This window comes from Lissotriton helveticus, chromosome 3_1, assembly GCF_964261635.1.
Source record: "Lissotriton helveticus chromosome 3_1, aLisHel1.1, whole genome shotgun sequence".
In the NCBI taxonomy this organism is placed as follows: domain Eukaryota; kingdom Metazoa; phylum Chordata; class Amphibia; order Caudata; family Salamandridae; genus Lissotriton; species Lissotriton helveticus.
The window spans coordinates 1,758,511,122-1,758,533,643 of record NC_136061.1 but is presented as its reverse complement, the minus strand read 5'-3'; the positions used below and the strand labels follow the sequence as shown (position 1 = coordinate 1,758,533,643).

The following is a 22,522-nucleotide window of genomic DNA, read 5'->3' as shown; positions in this document are numbered from 1 at the left end:
GGTGAAAATAAAAGTGCGCAGCCGCAGGGCGGGCTCTCAGAGTGGAGACCCCACGCCACTACTGTAGTCCGACAACCTGTGTGGTCTCCGTCATTTCCAGGCCGCACCACGCTCTTGTTGGTCCTAGTGTCGGCGGGCTTCATGGTACGCCAGGCTGATTTTACATTGGTGACGCGGGCGGTCGGCACCACCTATTGCACCCTGCGGCGGCCACGCATCACAACCACGTGTGCAGAGACGTTTTAATGCATGGGCAAAGTGGGCTCTGGCCCAGGGCCCCAGCCTTTCAGGGGGCCCCCTGACAGAGTCAGGTCTGTTCTCCAGAGTTTTGCCCTAGTGACTTTGAATATTTCTTAAACAGATAGTTTTAAATACTGTTTTCTTTAATTTACATTCCATGTACCTGATGTATGAGAGTCCAGTACAGCAATTTTGCAGAGAAATGTTGTGTTTATGTTGCATGCAATATACATAAAAAAGTTTCTTTTAGATCAAAACAAGGCCTAACATATACGAAATGGGAGGGCATCACAGAGATTCTTTGCAGTAATATTGGTGAGCTGCTTCTGTGTTACAATATTGAAAATACACATAACTATCCCTGAATATTAGTTGTAAACACATTTAGGGCCTTATTTATGAGAAGTGATGCATCGCTGTGTGAAAACAGAGATGCGTCACTTCTTAGTGCGTCCTCCTTGCGACATGATGGATGCATCATATTTACTGTATGACTCATCATTTCGCAAGGAGTTACAGATATATCAGTATGTCTGAAAAGAAACGAAACTCCAGCAATGTGTCCTTTCTGTGATGTGAAAAGTTCCTATAAATTTCAGTGCAACACTTCTACAAGGCTTTTTGAGGGGGAACACCCACCCTGCATACATTATACCTGGCGCAGGTATATGTGGTGCAGGGGTTTACAAAGTGATGCGTCACTTTGTAAATAGGGGGCAACATGGCACATTTTTTACGCTGCGAGTGCGTCACAAAAAGTGACGCACCAGCAGCATAAAAGTGAAGCAAGACCTCATAAATAAGGCCCTTAGAATTTGGATGAGTGTTCCTTTGCACTGTCAGGGACCTAATGAAATGAAATAGTGTATTTAATAAAGCACACAGCTGCTCAGACTAGTGTGTCCTGGCACGTGACAGCGGGAGGAAAACAGGCGGAAAAGATCCATCAGTTATTAAAATGCCAGTTTTTTAAGTTCTTCGTGAAAGAGAGTAGGTATGTGGTTAGTCTCAGAGACTCAGGGAGTCTATTCCACAATTTTGCGCATAGTAAGCCGAGGGATCTGCCTCCATTGCGGGCATGACATGGCTTGGCAGTTCGGGCTGGACTGTTCCCATGAGGCACAGGGTCAGACTGATTTGCATATAGCCATGTCTGAAATGGGGTGGCTGAGTGGGCTAAAGAATGGTGATGGATTAAACCCAGATCAGTTGACTGGGGGTGAGTGTTTGATTTGCTCAAACGCTCCGTCCATCAACCCCTTTTGTATCGCTTTGTTCACCCTAAGTGTGGCAGGGTATGCTCAGACGTGAGTCCCTTGCTCACTTGGCCACTGGATTCAAGATAGCCTGGCTGATGAGGATTATGAATCCAAAACCGGTCCCAGGATGCTTGTTTCCGGGCCATGGAAGACATGGCTTGGCAGTTCGGGCTGGACTGTTCCCATGAGGCACAGGGTCAGACTGATTTGCATATAGCCATGTCTGAAATGGGGTGGCTGAGTGGGCTAAAGAATGGTGATGGATTAAACCCAGATCAGTTGACTGGGGGTGAGTGTTTGATTTGCTCAAACGCTCCGTCTATCATCCCCTTTTGTATCCATTGCGGGCTGGGCATATTGTAGGCACGATGGCCAGGTTGACATTGGAAGATCTTAAGGGTCTAGATGTTGTGTAGATATTAACACGCGTATTTAGGTAGCCGGCTCCTAAGCCGTGGAAAGCTTTAAAGAAGATGGTAATCGCTTTATAGTCAATCCGTTCTTTTATGAGGAGCCAGTGTAAAGACTTAAGAATAGGGGTCATACTAGATCTGGGTTTTGGTCTCAGGATGGCTCTGGCGGCTGCGTTTCGTACCACTTGTAGGCGCTGTATAAGGGATTTGGGAAGACTGAGGTACAAGCTGTTGACATAGTCAAGCTTTGATGTCACCAGACCCTGCACCGCAATCTTTCTGCCCTCAAGCAGAAACAGTGGCAGAATTTTTTTTAGCATCCAGACTATGCCGAAGCAAGCGGACGTTAGATTTTGGATTTGAAAGCGCATGGAGAGTGTCTTGTCTATGACAGTTCCTACGTTTTTGACTTTCTCCTTTTCCGCGGGCAGGGGCTGCAGATCTTTTGGCCACCTAGAGCTCCAGTCAGGCATTTCTGGATTACCAAAGAAAACAACTTCATTTTCATCAGGGTTGCACTTCAGCTGATTGATCTTAAGCGAGTGAAAAACCTTTGTGAGGCAAGACCTAATCATTGCCCCTTCGAAGTTGGTTCCTTTTTCACGTGTAAAAATCAGCTGAGTGTCATCAGCGTAGGAAACAATTTTGTCGCCCTCTTCCTCTACCAGAAATGCAAGGGGGGGTAGATATATATTAAAAAGGGTAGGACTGAGATTGGAGCCCTGAGTGACACCTACATTCATGGCCGAAACCTGAGATGAGAAAGGGGGGAGCCAGATGTCCTGAGATCTATTTGCCAAGGAGAATGACATTCATGTTAAGGCGGTCCCCCCAGACCGATGTTAGCAAGTCTCTCCAGGAGCCTCTCATGTGGTACATTATCGAAGACCCCCGACAGATCGAGCAGTATCAGAACAGCCAAGCCTCCCTGGTCCAGCTTACCCTTGAGAAATTCAGTCACTTCCAGCAGATAGGTCTCCGTACTGTAGTTAGCCCTAAAACCGGACTGGGACTCATGAAGGAGATTCCCATATTCAATGTGTTTTTGGAGGGCCTTGTTTACATGCTTCTCTAATAGTTTGGAGAGGACCGGAAGAAGAGAGATTGGCCTGTAGTTGGCAGGGTCCGTCAGTTTGGCATTAGCCTTTTTTATCAGTGGAAGAATCTTAGCATTTTTCCATAATTTCGGCATGTTGGAGGAGAGGGAAGCATTAAAGAGCTGATTTACCATGGGTTTATGGTGGGAGCTAATAGGTTCAGGATATTCGCTGTACATGGGTAGGGAGGAGAGCCAGACTTAATGCTTTGGAGAAGGGTCAGTGACTCTTCAAGCTGAAATTCAGGGAAAGCTAGTAAAGATGGAGGAGGTGAAATTTACTATTAGAACTAAGGTAGATGGTCAGTACTTCTTCTGAGATGTTAGTGATGGCTTGTTGGATCACGGAGATCGTTTTGTTGAAGAACTGAGCTATTTGCTTAGACCATTCTTCCATGCATGACCATTCCTTTGTGCCGGCTTTTGGGGTGGTAAAGGATTTAAACTATGCTAAAGATTTCCTTACTCTTATTTTAGGCATTTTCTATCTTGGTTTGAAATAAGTTTTTCTTGGCTGCCTTTACGAGAATGTAATGAGCTTTAAGGTGTCTTTATACACCTTCCTGTCCTCAGGTAGATAGGATTTGGGCTATATTTGTTCACTTTTTCTGCAATTTCTTTTGCTAGATCTGAGGGAATTGTTAAACCATAGGGCTGGTGGGGCCGACCTCTTTGAGGAGCGGGTAACAACCGTTACCGCTGCAACAATGTTGGTTGGAGCCATGAACCTATTGAGAGGGGGTCCGAGTGGGAGCAGCCAGACAGATCTAGTGATGAATGACAGAGGGCATCTCCTAACATCGGGATGGATATTTTATGGAACGTCCTGTAATTAGGGACTCTCTGCCCAGTGCTAGCCCGAGGGGCTGTGGCAGAGTTAGGAATGACGAATTTTAATAGGAGGTGGTCAGACCAGGTAATGGGAAGAGGTAGGCTTGCTGATAATTCAAAGTTGTGAAAGATTTGGTCTAGGGTATGGCCCTTCTCATGTGTAGCCGAAGAAATAGATGGAAACATGTTGCAGGCCTGCAGCGTCTTCACAAGGACATTTTTTGAGGGTCTTTTCCATTGTCCTTATGTATATTGAAATCTCCCAGAATAAGGCAGTTGTATTTTAAGGCCAAGGAGGTGGTGGCTGTATTAAGCGTAGTAATAACATTTCCAAATGCACCGGGAGGTCTGTAAATCAGAAAAACAGTTATGCTATGATGGGGGATAAGGTACAGTGGAAGCCTAAGGACTCTGCGCCCTCGATGTTTTCCATCGGGATGAGAAAACAGTCTAGTTTTGATTGAACATTATGACAACACCGCCCCCCTTCCCACTTGGTCGGTCCCTTCGAATTATTTTATAACCCGTAGGGATGGCTGAGATGATAGTAGGGTTGGAGGCTTCAGACAGCTAGGTCTCAGTGAGAAATAAAAGATAAGGCTGTTTGTCTAAAAGTAGGTCATAAATGTGTGGTTCATGCTTTTGCATAGAGCGACAATTTAAAAGGGTGGCCTTTAAGTCCTCTGTTTTCTTATTGTTTTTACACTTATTGTTGCCTGAGAGTATCTTGGGTGCGAGTTTCTTGGGCTGGAGGAGAGACCAGTTGCACTTATTGCATCGAAAGTCTACCTCCAATCTGGGATCGGCCGCTGTACACTGACATTATGGTAGCCGCCTAAGCAGTTTTTCCCTATTGTAATATAGTGGAAGAAACTCACTGGATGGGAACTGGGCAGCGGACGGAGGCCTCCAGGACTCTGACGGGCGCTGACGGGATTGCCTTTTGCATGACAGCAGTACGCCTGCTGCTCGTGTCCACTGCACGCATCCATTTGCATTGGGAATATATAGGCTAATGCTTATGATGCTAACTGGATTGCTAATGCTGCTTTGGAAGCGGAAACTGCGTGGACAGAAGTGAGGAGCCCGATAGTAGCCCCAGCCCTCCCCACAATCAGTGTATCAGCCGCGGCGTACCAAGACTGGAGGAAAAGCAAGATGCAAATCGGAGCAGCTAAGGAGGTGTAGGCAAGCAAAATCAAGTAAAGTGCAAGTGCACGTAGGTAGGAGAAATTGTTAAAAAGCACAGAATAATTCAGCCATACACATACAATTTAAAAAGTATTAAAAGCCTAGTAGCAGGGTAGGAAACATTAAATCCTACAACTGTCAGTTGCACGCATTCATTCACATTGGGAATATATAGGTTAATGCCTATGATACAAACTGGATCGCTAACGCAGCTCAGGAAGCGGAAACTGTGTGGGAAACAGGGGCTCAAATTGAATCATATATTCAAAGCTGTTCTGAACAGGGGCCCCCAAAATATGTTTGGCCCAGGGCCCCCAAAATGCTTAAGATGTCCCTGCACGTGTGCGTGGAGCTCATGCTGCGGCGGACCACGCCCACAGAGGGGCGGTGTGTCAAGCGTTGGACGGCACTCTGCCACAGTCGCAGGCCCTCTGGTTTTCACGACGAGACAGAAGAGATCAGCGATACTGTGATAAAGGATCCTAGAAGAGTCGGGGAAAAAACTAGCTGATATCCTCACCCTGGGCAGCACCAAGGAATTGTCGAGAGCGCGGGCAGCACACATGGAGGCTACACTTCAGAGCACGATCAAGACGGAGCTGTTAAACATCATAGCTGCCAAAACGCCAGTGCAATCAAGCAAAGGGAGGAGCATGAGAATCTGGTCATGCGGGTACTACGGAAGACCGCTCCATCGCCCCTCGGAGTGCCTAGCTAGGGGCAAAGATGCACAGCGTGTGAAAAAATGAATCATACACGAAGGTGTGCTGATCCAGCAAAAGACGTAACCCACGATCTACAGTCAACAATATCCCAGAGGTCCAGGAAAGAAGCAGTGACATGGATGATGATGAGGGTGAGGAGCACACTGTACATTCAGTTTTCACCATTGGCACACAGATTATAGGTCAGGTTACCAGATGACCTAATGTCACCCAGGACACGGAGCCTTAGTTTTCACTTAACAATCTAGTGCATTCTGGGAGTTGTGGTTTCCTTCAGTTGATCTACTCGAACTTCACAGCTGGAAACAATGAATCGTCACAGAAACACCCCAATGTGCAGAACTGGTTAATTGGCAAGATGAACTTATATGTCCTTTCCAAAGGTTCAATGCTTAGCATCGTGGCTCTTAGTAAAGGTGGTGCGGGGACTGGGAGAAGAGAGCACAAGAAGGCTTGTCAAAAAATACAGTTTGTGACGAGGAGCGAGGGCTACCGATAGATAGTTGGTATACACTTCCTCAACTGGCCTCAAAAACAAGCTCTGACCCATATATATAGGTCTTGTACCTGAACTGTGACCATTTTGTATTTATTCTTTCCCACAGACCATCACGACAATGCACCCCAAGTGTCGGTAAACAGCCACAGAAACAGTTCATACAATAACAAAAGTATTAACTACACAAAGCAGTCACTGCCTCCGAATTGTAGAATTGCAAATGAATTCACGCCAGATGAAATTATTTTGTTGCAATCTGGGACAACTGCATGACGTAAGTGGTGAACACATGATCAGGATAACACTCTGTCTTGCATATTATTCAGTTACTCATCGGAGGATAGGTTTTCCCTTTTGTTACTTTTGCTTAATTTCAAATCAGCGAATAGAATCCCAAGGAAAAGAGAGTAGACTTTGTCAGTTGGCTTCCCAGTAAGAGGGAAGTCAGATGTTTAAGAGCTAACTGTCTTTTTCTCCTGCCAGGGTGTTTGTTGCACCACTGTACCTGAATTTTTAGATCTGACTAGAGACCGCTTTACTGACAGAGGGGCAAAAGGCCAGCCCTGCTCAGCAATTGGCTGATGTGTCATTCACATGAGGGGTCACTCCAACTCGCAGCCATTAGTTGTGACTGCTAATTCTCATTACCTAGGCACCTGCATTTAATCGGTATAGTAGATGCACCAATCTGTGCAAGCCCAGGGCTACCATTGTACCTAGGTTGGGGGTGCCATGGAAGGGAGAAACAGGAAAGGCGGGCAATGTGTCTAGGTACTGTTGGACGGAAACTCTCAGGTTTCGGCTCAGACCCTGGCTTCCAGTGCTGGTGGACCTTCACAGCAGTGCTTGTTTGTTTCTACTCCATGCAAGTTTCTCTTTGGGGACTCGTTGCTGTCGCTGGTTTCTGGTTATAAGGCTACTGGGTGCAGATGGTGGTCCATTCTGTGGTTCTCACTACAGTCAGTACTTCTGGAATGCCCTACCCCTTGACTCCAGATCCTGTACTGACCCTCTGAGATTCAGGAAACTTCTTAAAACATGGCTGTTCATTCAGGCTTATGAATAACTCACCAGAACACCGGCTATTCCTATATATAGCGCCAAGAAGGGGCTTCCCCTTTGAGGATGACTTCTTTCTTCCTCAGTGCCGATGCACCTAAGACTCAAGAAGTCATTAAAGTGAATCTGGACAACTCTGCACTAAACAGGGCAGAGAGCCTCTTCTCCCTGAAGGATGTGCGAGGTCAACACAAGGTCATGCCACCAGTCCTCGAGATTTAGAAATTGACGAGGTTTGATCATTTGCTGTACAAAAATTCACAACATAGTACTGACAGGGCAGACATTTAAACAAGTCATAGCACTTCCAGGACCCCTGCCTGTGTGTTGATAAGTAACCTGAAGGGCACTGTATGAAAACTACTGTCTCTCTTCCTTTGTCCAAGAAAGTGTGTGCTTAACAGTGCTTAATTTGAGCCAGTGGTCTGCAGGTGGGGCCCGCTGTCACTCATTTTTTTAACTGGCACTTATTTTTCCCTGTGACACCTTGACCCAGAACAAGAAAGAGAAAAACACAAAAAGGGTAAAGAAGGAGGAAGAGAAAGGTGGAAACCAGTGACAAGGGGAGAAAGAAGAGATAACAAGCATTTGCAATGCAATAGGTCTTGTATTTGCGAGATTTTGAGAGCTACTGGCATTCTAAATGACAATGCCTTTAATTTATGTGTTTTGACAACCTGCAAGCGGTGCATAAAACACGCCCTTTCTACTTGTAGTCCTTGGTGGGAGGATAAGGCCACAGACATAGGAATGGGGAACCGGTGAAGGTTCAAAGCAGTGAATACCAGGGAGGATACAAAAAAAAAGTGAATACCACAAGCAGAGAAACTAAAGGCAGCAAACCTATTAGTACGGAGGGTAAAGGAAGCGTTGATAACCTTCAGTGGTAATTGGTGGAAAGGTTAGGGAAGTATTTGAAAAATGAATAACAGGCACCCAAAAGCACGACTGCCAAGATCTCTCACTTATACATTAGTTAAATAAACTAGTTAATGGCAGTATAGATTAAGAACACCCGCCTTGCGTTTAAATAAAACAGGGCAAGACAGAGGCACAGTCACCTTGTTCCTATGACGTACTCCAGTCAGTGCAAGGAGCGCAAGCCATTATGGCAAAAACGATGGAGCAAGGCAGATTAATAATCTGATCATTTTCAAAGCCAAAAATGGCCAAACTTTTGGTTCTTTTAGAAGCGCATAGCCACTTTGGAAACATACTTTAAATATCAAGTACATGAAAACATCTTACGCCAGGTTGTTAGCACATAACTCAAACGACAGTGATTAGTGGGGTAATAATTTGAACGCATGCCAGGCTTGCAATTAGATAAACGTCGACTGGCCATCAATTTGAGGTTATTTGTTTTTCTAGGGGAAGGAGGTGCTCTTTTTAGAACGGGTCCTCCTTCTTTGAAGGCTATAACTGTGAAACAAGAAGAGAGAGGGGGGGCAGGTGACTAGAGGCTTAGGGGCCACATCAAGCCGGAGAGGGAAGAGTGGAATGAAGCCTAGATAGGGGATACAATAATTTACCAGGAATATCAGGCTGTGGTGATGTCATGGAGGCGCAAAAAAACATAGTTTAGCTAAAGCACATGCAAGCAAGCATTTTTGACCAGCCTGCCAAGCGAGCTGCCAGTAACGAAATGTACTTCGGTTAACAATTAAGGACACGCACAACTAAAACCAAATAAATGCATACCAGTTCACTTACCAGGGATTCTGAGAGAACGATGTGATCGCTGTGTTAAAATCCAAGCTCCAGCGAGATGTTGGAAGGGAGCATGCCGTCTGCGTAGATGGATCTAGAAAATCAATCATAACAAGGCGCAAAATGCCCTGTGACCGCGAGATGTTTTAAGTGCGAGGAGGGAAGCCGGATGGGGGTAGGAGAGCCTGGGGCGTGAATGTGAGCGAGGAGAGTGCGAGGAGGGAAGCCGGATGGGGGTAGGAGAGCCTGGGGCGTGAATGCGAGCGAGGAGAGTGCGAGGAGGGAAGCCTGATGGGGGTAGGAGAGCCTGGGGCGTGAATGCGAGCGAGGAGGGAAGCCTGATGGGGGTGGGAGAGCCTGGGGGGTGAATGCGAGCGAGGGGAGGCAGGCAGTTTAGGGAGATGCGCGTGCTTGTGTGGTCACGTGACCCGCTTTGTGGCCACGTGACCTCACATGCACTGTAAAGAAACGCCAGTGGTTTCACTAGTCGATCGAGCACTTGAATTCTCGATCCCTCAATGCGCTTGCGCGCATTGTAGGTCACGAGACCTAAAAACCTGCAAGAGTGAGCTAAAGGAGTAAGGAGTGCATGGTGGTGGATGAAAGAGACATTGGGTGGAATCAAGACTACACGGCCCTCATATTCGGCATCCCTGACATTTGGCAGCATCGTCCAGGGGCTTCAAAGAAATCTTTGGGCTCAGGCACTAATCATGTTACAAAGTAAGCCCTGGTGTTGCAGTCTCTGCATCTACTTCCTTGGGGCTGGTTTCAAGCAGCTAAGAAAGCTGTGAAAAAACATCCCCTGCTCCCCTGTGGGCTTTCAAAGACTTCTCAGAAATAAAGAAAACGCTTTTGCTTTAATACAGTCATACTCAAAGTAGGGCCCGGAGGCCACATGCTGCCCTCCTGACCTTTACATACGCCTCCCTGATCAACAGTAGCACTGGGCTGCTGATATTTGAACTCAGTACTTACATTAAAAAGACGTTACATACACAGGCAAGCCTTTATATAAAGATTCATTGAAGTTTATAAAAAAAAGTAAGTGCATATGTTGTCTTGCACCACTTAACTTTAGGAGCACCTTCATTTTCAGAGCTGTCTTGCACCAAAAGGGTAAAAATATGATAACGTCTCTTCAAAATTCAAAAAGTGTATTTCATTTCACACAATTTGGTAAAGTGGGGAAGCTGGGATTAATCTCAGGCTTTCTGGTTTAACATTGTGCACTTCAGCCACTAGATGTATAGGCTTTCCATTCCCCTATAGTACCCATCTTACCCCCCTCCCCAAAATCGCCACCCTGCTGGCATTGATGCCCCCCTTGTCACATTACAGATCAAACTTTGTGGCCCTTGAGAAATTGTTTGTGAATACCCATGCTTTAAGGGGTCAAGCGCAGCACGAGGAACAGGCGCCCACAGTGTGAGTTCTAGTGAAGAATTCGGCTCTTCACTCTCCATGGAGTGTGCCAGCCATAGACACCATGCCCTGGACACCTGTTAACTTGCACAAGAATGTGCCTACCTCGCTCCTATTATACAAGTTGTAGTGTATAGCAATCCAAGCACAATTTAATCATAAATATTAGATTTTTTTAAGTTTACATTTTTTTTAATGGGACTCAAAATAGTTTTCCTTGCATTTTAAATCCACTCCTGCAATGTTCAGAGTGACATGCAGTGATTGAAAAATGATGCTTTGAACACAGGATTGGTAGTTTTTATTAAGAAGTTGATGAATGTTGTCTGAATATTGTACCCTTCTTAAGCAGTAAAAGTTATCGATACGGGTCTTCTGACTGGGATTCCGTGCAAGGGGTGCACTTGTAAATTTAAGAAACCGAAAAAAAATGTACCGCCCACAGCAAGCGCACTCATGATGATGTTCATGTGAACATGGGTGTAAATGTCCTCGTCTCTTTAAAGTGAAGTACATAGCAGTGCTCTTTCATAAGGAAAATACTATCTAAAGTGCAACAAACAGCACCACACCCGGTATAGTACATTTCAGAAAGAAAATGGCGGACGCTCCAATATTCTTCAATGTTTGCAGATTGGGGAGTTTGTTAACAAAGAGTACTAGAGCTTCGTTTTAACTCGCAAATACTGTGCCTTACATTTCCCTATAACCCACACAAGCAGCAAAAGGTGATATTACATGTTTAAAGTAAAACAGTTCGTACGTCCCTTAATTTATTACAATAAAAAGGTGCAAGCAGCCATTGCACTTGCATGTATGGAGGCACATATGTTAACAGGGTAATATGGAGATGCAAAGGAAAAATGAAATACTCACAAATGTTTCTTTTTTCGTAGTACCTGTCTACCCTTATTAGTTTAAAACTGCACTAAGGCATTTGTGGCTGTGTGCAGGGATTTTGGGGCCCAGGATATGATGGCTTGACCAAGACGTTTGTGGTTGATGACTGCTCCACAGGCGTGTGGTTGCTCGTAATTTTATCAAATGCTTTATTAGCTGGTGTTTTATTCAGAGATTTACTTTGCATTTCTGCCTGTTACATTGAAAAACAAATACTTTCTCTGTAGTTAAGTCGCATCCCTAACTACTAAAAAGTCCTCTTCATCCCTAACTACCAGCTATCTCTGAACGCTAAGAGCTGGTCTCCATTCATCCCCAAATGCTAAAACCCCTTTCCGCCCATCCTTGAATCCTAAAGCCCCTTCTTCGCCCCACACTCCACTCACCCAAAACGCCTAAAATCCCTTTCCACCAATCACTGAACCCTAAAAGCCCTTCTCCACCCCTAAACTCCACCATTCCTGAAACAAATAAACCCCTTCCAGCTGAAGCTTCACCCTTCCTTAAACCCTAAAAAACCCTCTCTACACCTAAGCTCCACCCATATCCCAACACTAAAAAACCCTTTTCACCCCCTAACCTCCACCTTTCCTGGGACCCTAAAGACTCCTTTCTACGACTAAACTCCTTCCATCCCTTGCTATATCCTGTGTCCTGAAAGTTACAAAAAGGAGTTGATAAGGGGTCCAAGACCCACCCCTCCCACCAGCCAAAATTAAAAATTAATTTTTTTCTCCGCCCTCTGAGCCGTAGTACTCTTATGAGAGATTTTGACAGTACCTGCTGAGTCCTGATGAAATCCCTGTGGCCCCAGTGTGGCCCTGCAGGAGCTCCTATGCTCCCGAGAGATGTATGACATTACCACACATGCCTTTACCATGCAGACCTTTACTTCACATGCTTTTACCATGCAGATGTCTTTCCCAAGCATGCCTTTATCACACATATTTTTCATTATTTATACTTTTCTTTTTTGATATATATTTTCATACATATATATAAATATTGATTTATATATATATATATATAAATATAAATATATAGATAGATAATTTGTCATACCCTAATGCAATACTACCGACCACTCACGTGAAAGACTTGTATGAAATGTATATTAAATACTAGACATTATCATTGTATATTGCGATTTTGAGGACGCCATTCACCTGATTATTGAAATGTAGTACGGTGATAAACATAATTGTTCGATGGAGCAATGGCAGACCTCTAGTTCCACACCTCACGCCAGCTCCAATAAGTAATTTTGCCACGCAACAAACCCATACGCCAGCCGTTGTTTGACGCAACTGTGCTCCAGATCAAAAAGTTATTTGTTGTGAAATGGGGGTGCGCAGATAATAAAGTCCAATAGCCAAATAGTCATGTATAAAATCAATTTCTTTATTCCAAATTCTTTAAAACTCAGCCAAAGCATTTCATTCCCATGCTGGTAACTTCATCAGAGCAATGAAAAATGACGACTAGTAAGTATTCTCAGAAATTGCCAAGGTTGATGTTCCGTAGTGTCAGAAAGAGTGCTGGTTCTTCACATATCAAAGAGCATCCATACGTATGTCAATGAAAGAATGACGACTAGAAAGTACTCTCAGCCATGGCCAATGTAGGTGTTAAGTAATGTCAAAAAAAGTGCTGGTTCTCCACCAGACAAAGAGCGTCCATATGTTTGTCTTTATAAGCAGATCGCTTCATTCAATATATGGACTAGTAGTGGTCCCGTGTATTGCACCGGAGCCAAAGAGAAAACTGACAGGTATGATAAGTCCTGCTAACCGGTATCCGGACGCTGTTCGGGTAGTTCTCTTTCTCCGTGCGTGGTGATAAACGTGTGAGCCATTGATCAGAGGTCTCCTGAGACGATATAGTTTGTAGGAATATGTTGATTTAATAGGAGGATGCTGTCTGTAGATGTATTCAATGATTGTGTCTTAAAATGTAATATAAGAAATGGCAATAAAAATAAGTAAAAATATATATATATATAGATAATTTTAAATTCATTTAAATTGTATTATTTTAAGGGGGAGATCCCGGACCCTCCTTTTTTTTCCAATTACTATAACCAGCCTTTACCGCTACCCACCCATAATCCCTAAAAATAACCTTACCACCCTTAACCATTACCAACCCAAACTCTAAAATTACCCTAACTACCCTTTTCTGCTACCCACCACAAAATATTAAAATGACCCTTACCGCTAAACCTAAAAATTGCCTTTACCAGTACCCACACCTAAACCCTACCCACAAACCCTAAAATTAGCCTTACCGTTTTATATATATATATATACACATGTATAAACATACACACCCAAATACATACACTTACCTTATGTACTTACCATGCATGATAAAGGCATGTGTGGTAAAGGGATGCATGTTAATGGCATTATGTTGTGAAGACTGTATGGCAAAGGCTGTTTTTCCTTCTGCTGGATCATTTTTTTTTAGAGATCAGAATGTGGGGTGGGGGTCTGAGAACAGTTGGTCTCTCATATGGGCTTATCATCCTGTTGCAGCTGCTTTAGCAACGTATTGTCTTTTTATTTGATTCCAATGATGTGAGTCTTTTCTCATCTTCAATGATGTCATCAGGGATAGAGATCATGTGACATCACTTCCTTTGATGTTACTTGGTACCCTCGCTTTGTAAAGAAATTACGTCCCTGAGAATTACATAATATCAGTGAATTAGGGGTTCAGCAGACCTGAAACATTAATTACTCCATCTAATTCCATGCTCGCTAACTAGTTCTTTTTCCCACGGTATGAGAATGTCTTGGAATAATCGATGCAAACCGTCATTTGTGTACTTTTTTTTGTTTTTGTTTTATATAGCGCGAACTAGACCCGAAGATGTCGGGTATCAGAGCGCTTTACATAGCACCAGTTTCCCTACATGAGGACACATTAATTTTTATTAGGCATAGGGTGATTAAGTGATTTGCCCAGAATCACAGGATGTTGAGCAGGGCACAAGTCCTAAATAAAGAAGTGGGGGGACGCTCAGAGACAGGGTGTGACGTCACGACAGGAAGTGACGTCACGAAAGAAAAAACATAGAAATGCAGTAATAATCACATTTCAGTGGGCCCGGCCCCCGGTGCCACTGCACCAGTAGCAGCTCGCCCCTGGGGGGGGGGTGAATGAAGTCACGGGAAGAGAGGAGTCCCCTCACTCCTCTCTCGAGAAATGGGGAAAGGATGCGTGCCTCGTAGTTAAGAAAGTGTGAAGGCTCAAAGGGGGGGGGGAGGGGGGCGTGAGCAGGTCAGGAACAGAGCGCCGGGGGGGGAGCATCTGTGAGAGGGGAGAGCGGGGCACAGACTTCAGGAGAGGGAGCATGAGATGGGTAGCGAGTGAGTGGGCAGGGGAGGGTGATGGGAGGGGTGGAGAGAGGAGGAAGCAGGATGCGAGGTCAAGGTTGGGAGATCGGCGGTGCGCCGGTCCAGTAAGTAACACCATCATTGTCCAGTCCAGCTTTTGGTCAGGGGGGACGGCGTCCACCCTGTAAAATACGTTAAAATAAGTGGGGGGACGCCGTCCACCCGCGTGGTACCCCGACTCGAGCCCTGATGTTGAGCGTCTTTGCCGAAACTCGTCAGAGAGGCCCAAACAACATAAAACACACTTCACGCGGTGTCAGTCTTGCAACCCATTTCACAGTTTCGAGTAACACCACAAGCGCTACAGCTGCCTGATCACGCGCTGCCATTGGCACCCAGGCTTAAAACTTAAACTTACTTGGGCTGTAACACACTCTGCCAAGGTTGGCCACGCAGCAGGCACTGGCAGGCTCAGGCCGCGAGCCACTGAGTACCCCAGCTATTCGGGGTTGCTGCTCAATCTGCGCCTCTAGGCCGTGTTGTCCAGGCTGGGCAGTGAGTCATACTTTGCAATCCACAGGGAGGCATCAGTGTCACCAATGAAGGATATCACACCGTGCAATTAGCGGGTCACCCGGGTGACGGTCACTGAAACCTCGACGTCCCTCTCGGCTAAGTCTGTGTCACACATATGATTTTTCTGTAATTCTTCCTCTGTGTCTGTGCAGTCTGCTGTCATTCTAGTCCCTTTTCGATGTCTATGACAGCTGTCTAATAGTCCTACTTTTATGTCAACCATTACTGCAAACTGTAGTCCTACTTCTATGTCTATGAACTGTCCCCGTTTTTAGGTTTCGCCTGGCGTTTACTGCGCAAGCAGTATCGCACAGGCGAAAAACTTTTGTAAACAAGTATGGGGCTTCGTTACGCCTCTCTGTCCCATTGGCTAGCTCCATAAATGGAGGCTAGCCATTGGAACAGAGATGCGTCCCTCATTCCCTGAGCAGATTCGTGGGCGTTCCCATGATTTTTACTCATCTCGCCCATTTTCGTGTGTCATTGCGGCGGTGGGCGGATGTTATTTTTTTTTTTCTCGTCCTGTTTTGGTCAGTTTCAAAGTGTCCTTTGCAGGAGTGGGCTGCGAGATTGAAGTTGCCAGGATGCGGTGGGCTGCGCGATTTCTTTCCTCGCAGGTAAGCGGCATTTTGAAATATTTTTTTTATCTGGTTTTCGCCCACTCCCGCTGTCCGTGTGCCCGTTCCCGCCCCCCTCCCCCCTCCCGCTGTCCGTGTGCCCGTTCCCGCACCCCCCTCCCGCTGTCCGTGCTACCCCCCTCCACACTTAGCTCCCCATGAGTAGCTTGGTGTTTGGGCAGATATTTTTCGGCCCTGATTAAAGTCTTCCCGACTGGGTCAGACCTGACCATTACCACCCGGCATTGGGGAAAACCTGTACTGCCCTTCCTCAAGCTTGAGAGACACGCAAGGGTTTCCCCCGTCACCCAGGTCGTTGGCGTTTCTGGCTTTGACTTAGTTTATTCGTCCCACTTGTACCCGGCTGTCCGTGTGCCGCCCCCCCCTCCTGCTGTCCGTGAGCCCGCCCCCCCCTCCCGCTGTCCGTGAGCCTGTGTGTGTGTGTGTCCATCCAACTGCCTGCAGCTTCCAGATCCTAAAACCTGTGGGGAGTGCTCTTGAACTCACTAGGCCGGAGCCCTGCTGCAGAACAGGACAGTGAATGCCTCAAAAGATGTGGCTGCCCACCCCCACCCCCCTCCCCCCGCAGCACTCATTTCAGACCCCCCTCCACACTTAGCTCCCCATGAGTGGCTTGGTGATTGGGCAGATATTTTTCGGCCCTGATTAAAGTCTTCCCGACTGGGTCAGACCTGACCATTACCACCCGGCATTGGGGAAAACCTGTACTGCCCTTCCTCAAGCTTGAGAGACACGCAAGGGTTTCCCCCGTCACCCAGGTCGTTGGCGTTTCTGGCTTTGACTTAGTTTATTCGTCCCACTTGTACCCGACTGTCCGTGTGCCGCCCCCCCCTCCTGCTGTCCGTGAGCCTGCCCCCCCCTCCCGCTGTCCGTGAGCCTGTGTGTGTGTGTGTCCATCCAACTGCCTGCAGCTTCCAGATCCTAAAACCTGTGGGGAGTGCTCTTGAACTCACTAGGCCGGAGCCCTGCTGCAGAACAGGACAGTGAATGCCTCAAAAGATGTGGCTGCCCACCCCCACCCCCCTCCCCTCGCAGCACTCATTTCAGACCCCCCTCCACACTTAGCTCCCCATGAGTGGCTTGGTGATTGGGCAGATATTTTTCGGGCCTGATAAAAGTCTTCCCGCCTGGGTCAGACCTGACCATTACCACCCGGCATTGGGGAAAACCTGTACTGCCCTTCCTCAAGCTTGAGAGACACGCAAGGGTTCCCCCCGTCACCCAGGTCCTTGGCGTTTCTGCCTTTGACTGAGTTTAGTCGCCCCACTTGTACCCGGCTGTCTGTGTGCCCGCCCCCCCCCCCGGCTGGCTGTGTGCCCCCCCTCCCGGCTGTCTGTGTGCCCGCCCCCCCTCCCAGCTGTCTGTGTGCCCGCCCCCCCCTTCCCGGCTGTCTGTGTGCCCGCCCCCCTCCTGCTGTCCGTGAGCCCGTGTGTGTGTGTGTCCATCCAACTGCCTGCAGCTTCCCCCTCCAGATCCTAAAACCTGTGGGGAGTGCTCTTGAACTCACTTGGCCGGAGCCCTGCTGCAGAACAGGACAGTGAATGCCTCAAAAGATGTGGCTGCCCACCCCTGCCCCCCCCCCTGCCCCCGCAGCACTCATTTCAGACCCCCCTCCACACTTAGCTCCCCATGAGTGGCTTGGTGTTTGGGCAGAGTTAACATGCAGCAATGTGTGTGTATGGTTGCATGTGCGACGAGTGGGTGTGTAGCTTCATGTGTGTGTTTGACAGTGTTGCCACGAGTCAACGTGATGTTAATTGTGTAACATTTGCAGTTTCTGTTGCCTGCTGTTGGTGGACCTGAGTAGCGCTTGGAGATTAGAACTTTCCCTTGATCTATGTCTTATTTATACCATCTACTTGCAGAATAATAGATCCACTTCCTTGTCTCCATCAGGAGAATTTATTCAAAATCAATAAGGGAAAATAAATGTATATTTTAAATGTAAAACTCAAGTAAGTAAGCTTCATTCATCAAGGGCAAAGGCGTACCGCAGTCCTCCTGACATCCCACTCCGGCTATCAGCCTCTTCACAAATCCTCTTCCTGTCTTTCTTGTTAGATTCCTCTTTCTGCCACTCACTCCTTTGCACTTTTCCCTGCACCCTCTCGTCTATCTTTCATCACTTTTCCTATTAATCCTTTCCGACACTCCCTCTGTTCTTTATATCACTATTACATCTATTTCTTGTCTCTAATTTCCTCAAACTCATTATCTTTTGCTACTCCTAAATGTATGCTCCCCAGCACACTACCCCTTTCTTTCGCCCTCTCTCTTACATCTATTTCTAACGTCACATTTATATCACTTTGTCCTATTTACTGTTTTTCATATCCACATATCCCTTTTTTCAATATTAACATTTCCACAAGCTTTCTATTTCTACTGCTCACTTTTACTTGCAATAGAGAAATATTACTGAACTAAATGTGTATATTCTGTTAATATCTCATATCAGCATGAAGAAGGAGGGGTTAGAGAGCCTGACAGCATTTTCATTTAAGGGTTTATGAGTTTACATCATCGTCTACGTAGCCTTTCAGGAGCTAATATTCACATCTATAACAATCATCTGAGAGCCTACATAATGCATGGAACTGGCAATAATAGAAGCCATCCTTGCTGACAATTAGTGTTCAGACAAAAGAACTCAGTAGGGATTTTGTTGGCTGACATCATGATTTTTGCAACATTTCAGGAGCTTACATTCGCATAGATTTGGACTTACGTTATTAATTAATCAGCATTTCCGGAGCTTAGATTGTCATGGATCAAAGAATTTTAAAGCATCATTTGGGATCAGAAATCAAATTAACTATTTCAGTTTCAAGTCCTGTTAGTGTCACATGAGGCTAGAGGAGAGAAGCAAAGGCATTTCTGTAGAAGGTGATTCTTCAGGCACCTTATGGTGGTTGAACGAGTGGTCTAGTCTTAAAGCGAAGGTTAGGGATATTCATAACTCTGGAGCCTCACCCGAGAATCTGAATTTATAGGTAATAATTACGTATGCTTCTTCTCAACCTTATATGGCCATGTTTTGGGATTTTATCCTATGGTTAAATATTTTTGTGCTTAAATATGTGGTAAAGGTACACCATGAGCATGCATGATTTGCCTTTTCAGAAGTCCATGCTACACATTTAAACAGAAAAAAGGAAAACAATTGCTAGTGTCTTCCATTCACTATGGGCCAGCTGTACGTATACATTTACTGGTCACAAATCTCGGCAATTTGGTAAATTCGGTGGGCGTTTACTTTTTTTTGTTTTGCAGCCGCATATTTTACTCCCGTTCCCGCCCCCCCTCCCGCTGTCCGTGAGCCCGCCCCCCCTCCCGGCTCTCTGTGTGCCCGTCCCCCTCCCCGCTGTCCGTGAGCCGTGTGTAAATGCATCGTAAATGCTTGTTTATGTGTGCGTTTGTGTTTACATGCGCATCCGTCTTTGTGCGTGTATGTGTATTTCTAAGCACACAAGATGAGAGGTACGGTAAGGGTCTATTTTAATGCCTGTGCATCTTCCATCAAAACACCGGACCAGTTTGGTGCTTAATCAAGGGATTTTCAGTGACTGCCCAACTCTAAATCAGGTTGAGTCTCTTTCGCTGGCACCAGCAAGGAGCAAAATAACATGAAAACATGCCATGATAAGTGACTTCAACTCAAAATGTTGCGGAATTCCCCAGTGCTCCTCAAATTTTTCAAAACAGTCTGGCTCTGTGTGTGTGCGGCTGGCTCTGTGTGTGTGTGTGTGTGTGCGGCTGGCTCTGTGTGTGTGTGTGTGAGTGGCTGGCTCTGTGTGTGTGTGGCTGGCTTTGTGTGTGTGTGGTTGGCTCTGTGTGTGTGTGGCTGGCTCTGTATGTGTGTGTGGCTGGCTCTGTATGTGTGTGTGGCTGGCTCTGTATGTGTGTGTGGCTGGCTCTGTGTGTGCGGCTGGCTCTGTGTGTGTGCCTTTGTGTGTGTGTGTAGCTCTGTGTGTATGTGTGTATGTGTGGGTGAAAATGCAATAGGTCTCACATTTGTGAGAGATTCAGCTAATGGCAATGTAAATGACAATGCCATTTATTTATCTGTTTTCAAAACCAACACATAAATACAAATCTTGTCATTTACAATGCCAATAGCTCTAACTTTTCCAAAGGCGAAACCATTGCATTGTAAATGCTTGTTGTTTTGGTAATCTGGTCACCCTACTTTTACCTGGTATTCATACAATAGACACAGAACTGCTATTGGCCAATTAATGCCAGGTGTTATTATTACCTACCTCATTAGCACGTTTTTTACCAAAGGATTCGGTCTGTGTCCGTCCTGCCAGTTTTCAAATCTGTTAGCTGCACCTGCCCCCACACAACACATTTTCTGGTTTAGGCGTCGAACCTCCAGGACTATCTCACAAGCAGACACTGGCCGCTGTCCCCTGGGTGTCTAATACGTTGTACCAAGAGCTTTCCACTTGGCTGCGCCGAGGGCACTATACTGATGATGGAGTTTACTTTGGGAAACTAAAAATTCTAATTCTAATTTTTTGATGGAGATGTAACCTAATTCTAGGACAGCCAGTGGCGGGTGTGTGGCCTGCTTTGAGTGACACGAAGCATATTCACAGCCTATCCGCGTAGTTTCCAAAGAGGTTTGCCATCAATATTAGACACAATAATAATTGCGGTACTAAGAAAGGTCGGTAACACGTATTCCAGCGCGGGAAATACTGCCTTTCACCCTTACACGTTAGGCAAAGTGAGGACATTCGTTGGATACATTTGCCCCCGTTCTGGAGCGTAGTGGCAGGAGGTCAACGAGAGGATTCTCGACAGCCTGGGCCTCTCCAGAGCTGAGGCAGGGTCAGTGGCATGCCAGGCAGCGCTTGACATTCGCCCGGACGCTCCAGCTCCCCCGCCTTCTCAGCTACACCCTTAATGTATAACTGACCATGTCCCAACCCTCCTGATCGTTTAGAGCCCCATTCAGCCCAGTCCAGCCCCACACCTACCGGCTTCTCAGAAAAGCCTTTGTTCACGGCCGCTAGAACTATGCGACGGGGAGGACCACATTGTGCTGCAACAAATGGCACATGTTGCATCATAATGCGGCACATTTTGTGACAGTATTATTGCATTATTTTACGTTGTGAAAACGTTAACACTTAGACAGTGTTAACACTGTCTAAGCAAAGGTTCCACTTCAGCAGCAACAGTGGAACACTCAAATAAAAGAACTAAGGAAATGAAATGCGGCCAGTCCACTTTTGTCAAGGGCCCAGCAATGCATCCCGCCGCATTTTATTTTATAACTTTTTACCCTTTTGATCTAGACACATTTTTTTCGGGGGGGGGGAGAGGGGTTGTAAATAAAGGCTTCAAATTATGCAGGAGATATTGCAATACATGGCAAATGCCGCCAACCCATAACTCTGCGGGAAACAGTGCAGTCGCAGAACCGCATAATTCCGTTGGCCCTGCGCCCATACACTCTTACACCGACAGGCCATCGACTGCTAGGAAAAATGCCATATTTACTCCGCCTCCACCAAGCACCTGTTCAGTTAATCACGACCCGTGTCATCTCGGCAGACCCTGCCAGCTCCAGAGAAACAACTGGTGTGGTGAGGGGGGCGTTGTAGGAGACAAGGCGATGCATGCCAGGTATCAGCTTTGCTGAGATGAATCATGAATCCACATGGAGGGTGCATCTAAAAACTGCAAATTGAGAGCGGCATCAACGGTGGCAGGCATTGCCCACTGCGTGTAATCGAGTGGCATCTTAACATCTCATCAGCCAAATTATCTGTACCTGCTAAAGCACGCGCTGCAGAGATCTGTGTGCAGCACGTGTCGAGATTTAAATTCCAGCAGTATAGTGTCGGCCTCCTGATGCAGATAAAAGGAGTAGCGCTGCGTTGTGTAATGCACCTATTATTGCAAAGACATAAGTGACAAAAGGCTACCTCACGTGTACAATACAGAAGTGTTCAGTAACATTGTTATACCATTTTTCGAACAGGCACTACTAGCGTGCAACTCAAAGGGAGAGTCATAGCTCGATAAATATCTAGAATTACCTACCAGATTCTTCAGTGCCACCATTTTTTCCAGCTTTTTGGCGATCGTCATCAGTTCGTCTTCTCGCCCCATGGTTATTGGCTTCAATTGACCAAAAGACAAGGGATGGGGGGCACCGGAGCAGCACGAGACGGGTGGGAAAGCTCCTACAGGTGAATTTAAAGAGATCAACACAGCCGGGTGGGCGGGGTGCCGCGAGCCGTCGAGGTGCGGCTGCCGAGCGGCGCGTGGCGGGAGAGCTCTCACAACACTGGACACAAACACCGCCGAGAAGAGGCGTGGCGCGACGATAATAGCGCCCCGGGGCGTGCCAGGCTATACTTAGCACTCGGGACTTCATGGCGCAGGCGCTAGATGGGTGCCACGAAGCTGGGCTGTGGGTGAGCCCGTAGCCGCAGGCGACAGGGTTAGAAGTAAAGGTGGGCGAGCCAACAAGTTAAGAAGGAGAGCCGAGCCTAGAGTATCAGGTTTTGGCTGGAAGATTTGCCAGTGCATGAGCCGAACCCTGAAAATAGTTGCCATGTAAATCATGCAGCAAAGCACATTACATTAAAATATGGCA

The 22,522-nt window shown here is 46.5% G+C and overlaps 1 protein-coding gene across 2 annotated transcripts in view; it reads right to left on the bottom strand.

Annotated features, from left to right (window-relative positions):
- The window catches only part of LOC144823772 (transcription elongation factor A protein 3-like), a 271,048-nt gene extending 248,891 nt beyond the window's left edge, over positions 1-22,157 (bottom strand). The window contains exon 1 of one of the 2 annotated variants that reach the window (XM_078682586.1): positions 21,964-22,157. In XM_078682586.1, the coding sequence (XP_078538712.1) occupies positions 21,964-22,032 (69 nt within the window). In that variant the 5' untranslated portion in view covers positions 22,033-22,157. The remainder of the gene's footprint in view (positions 1-21,963) is intronic. The other variant, XM_078682585.1, reaches the window with a different exon arrangement.
- Positions 22,158-22,522: the final 365 nt, after the last annotated feature.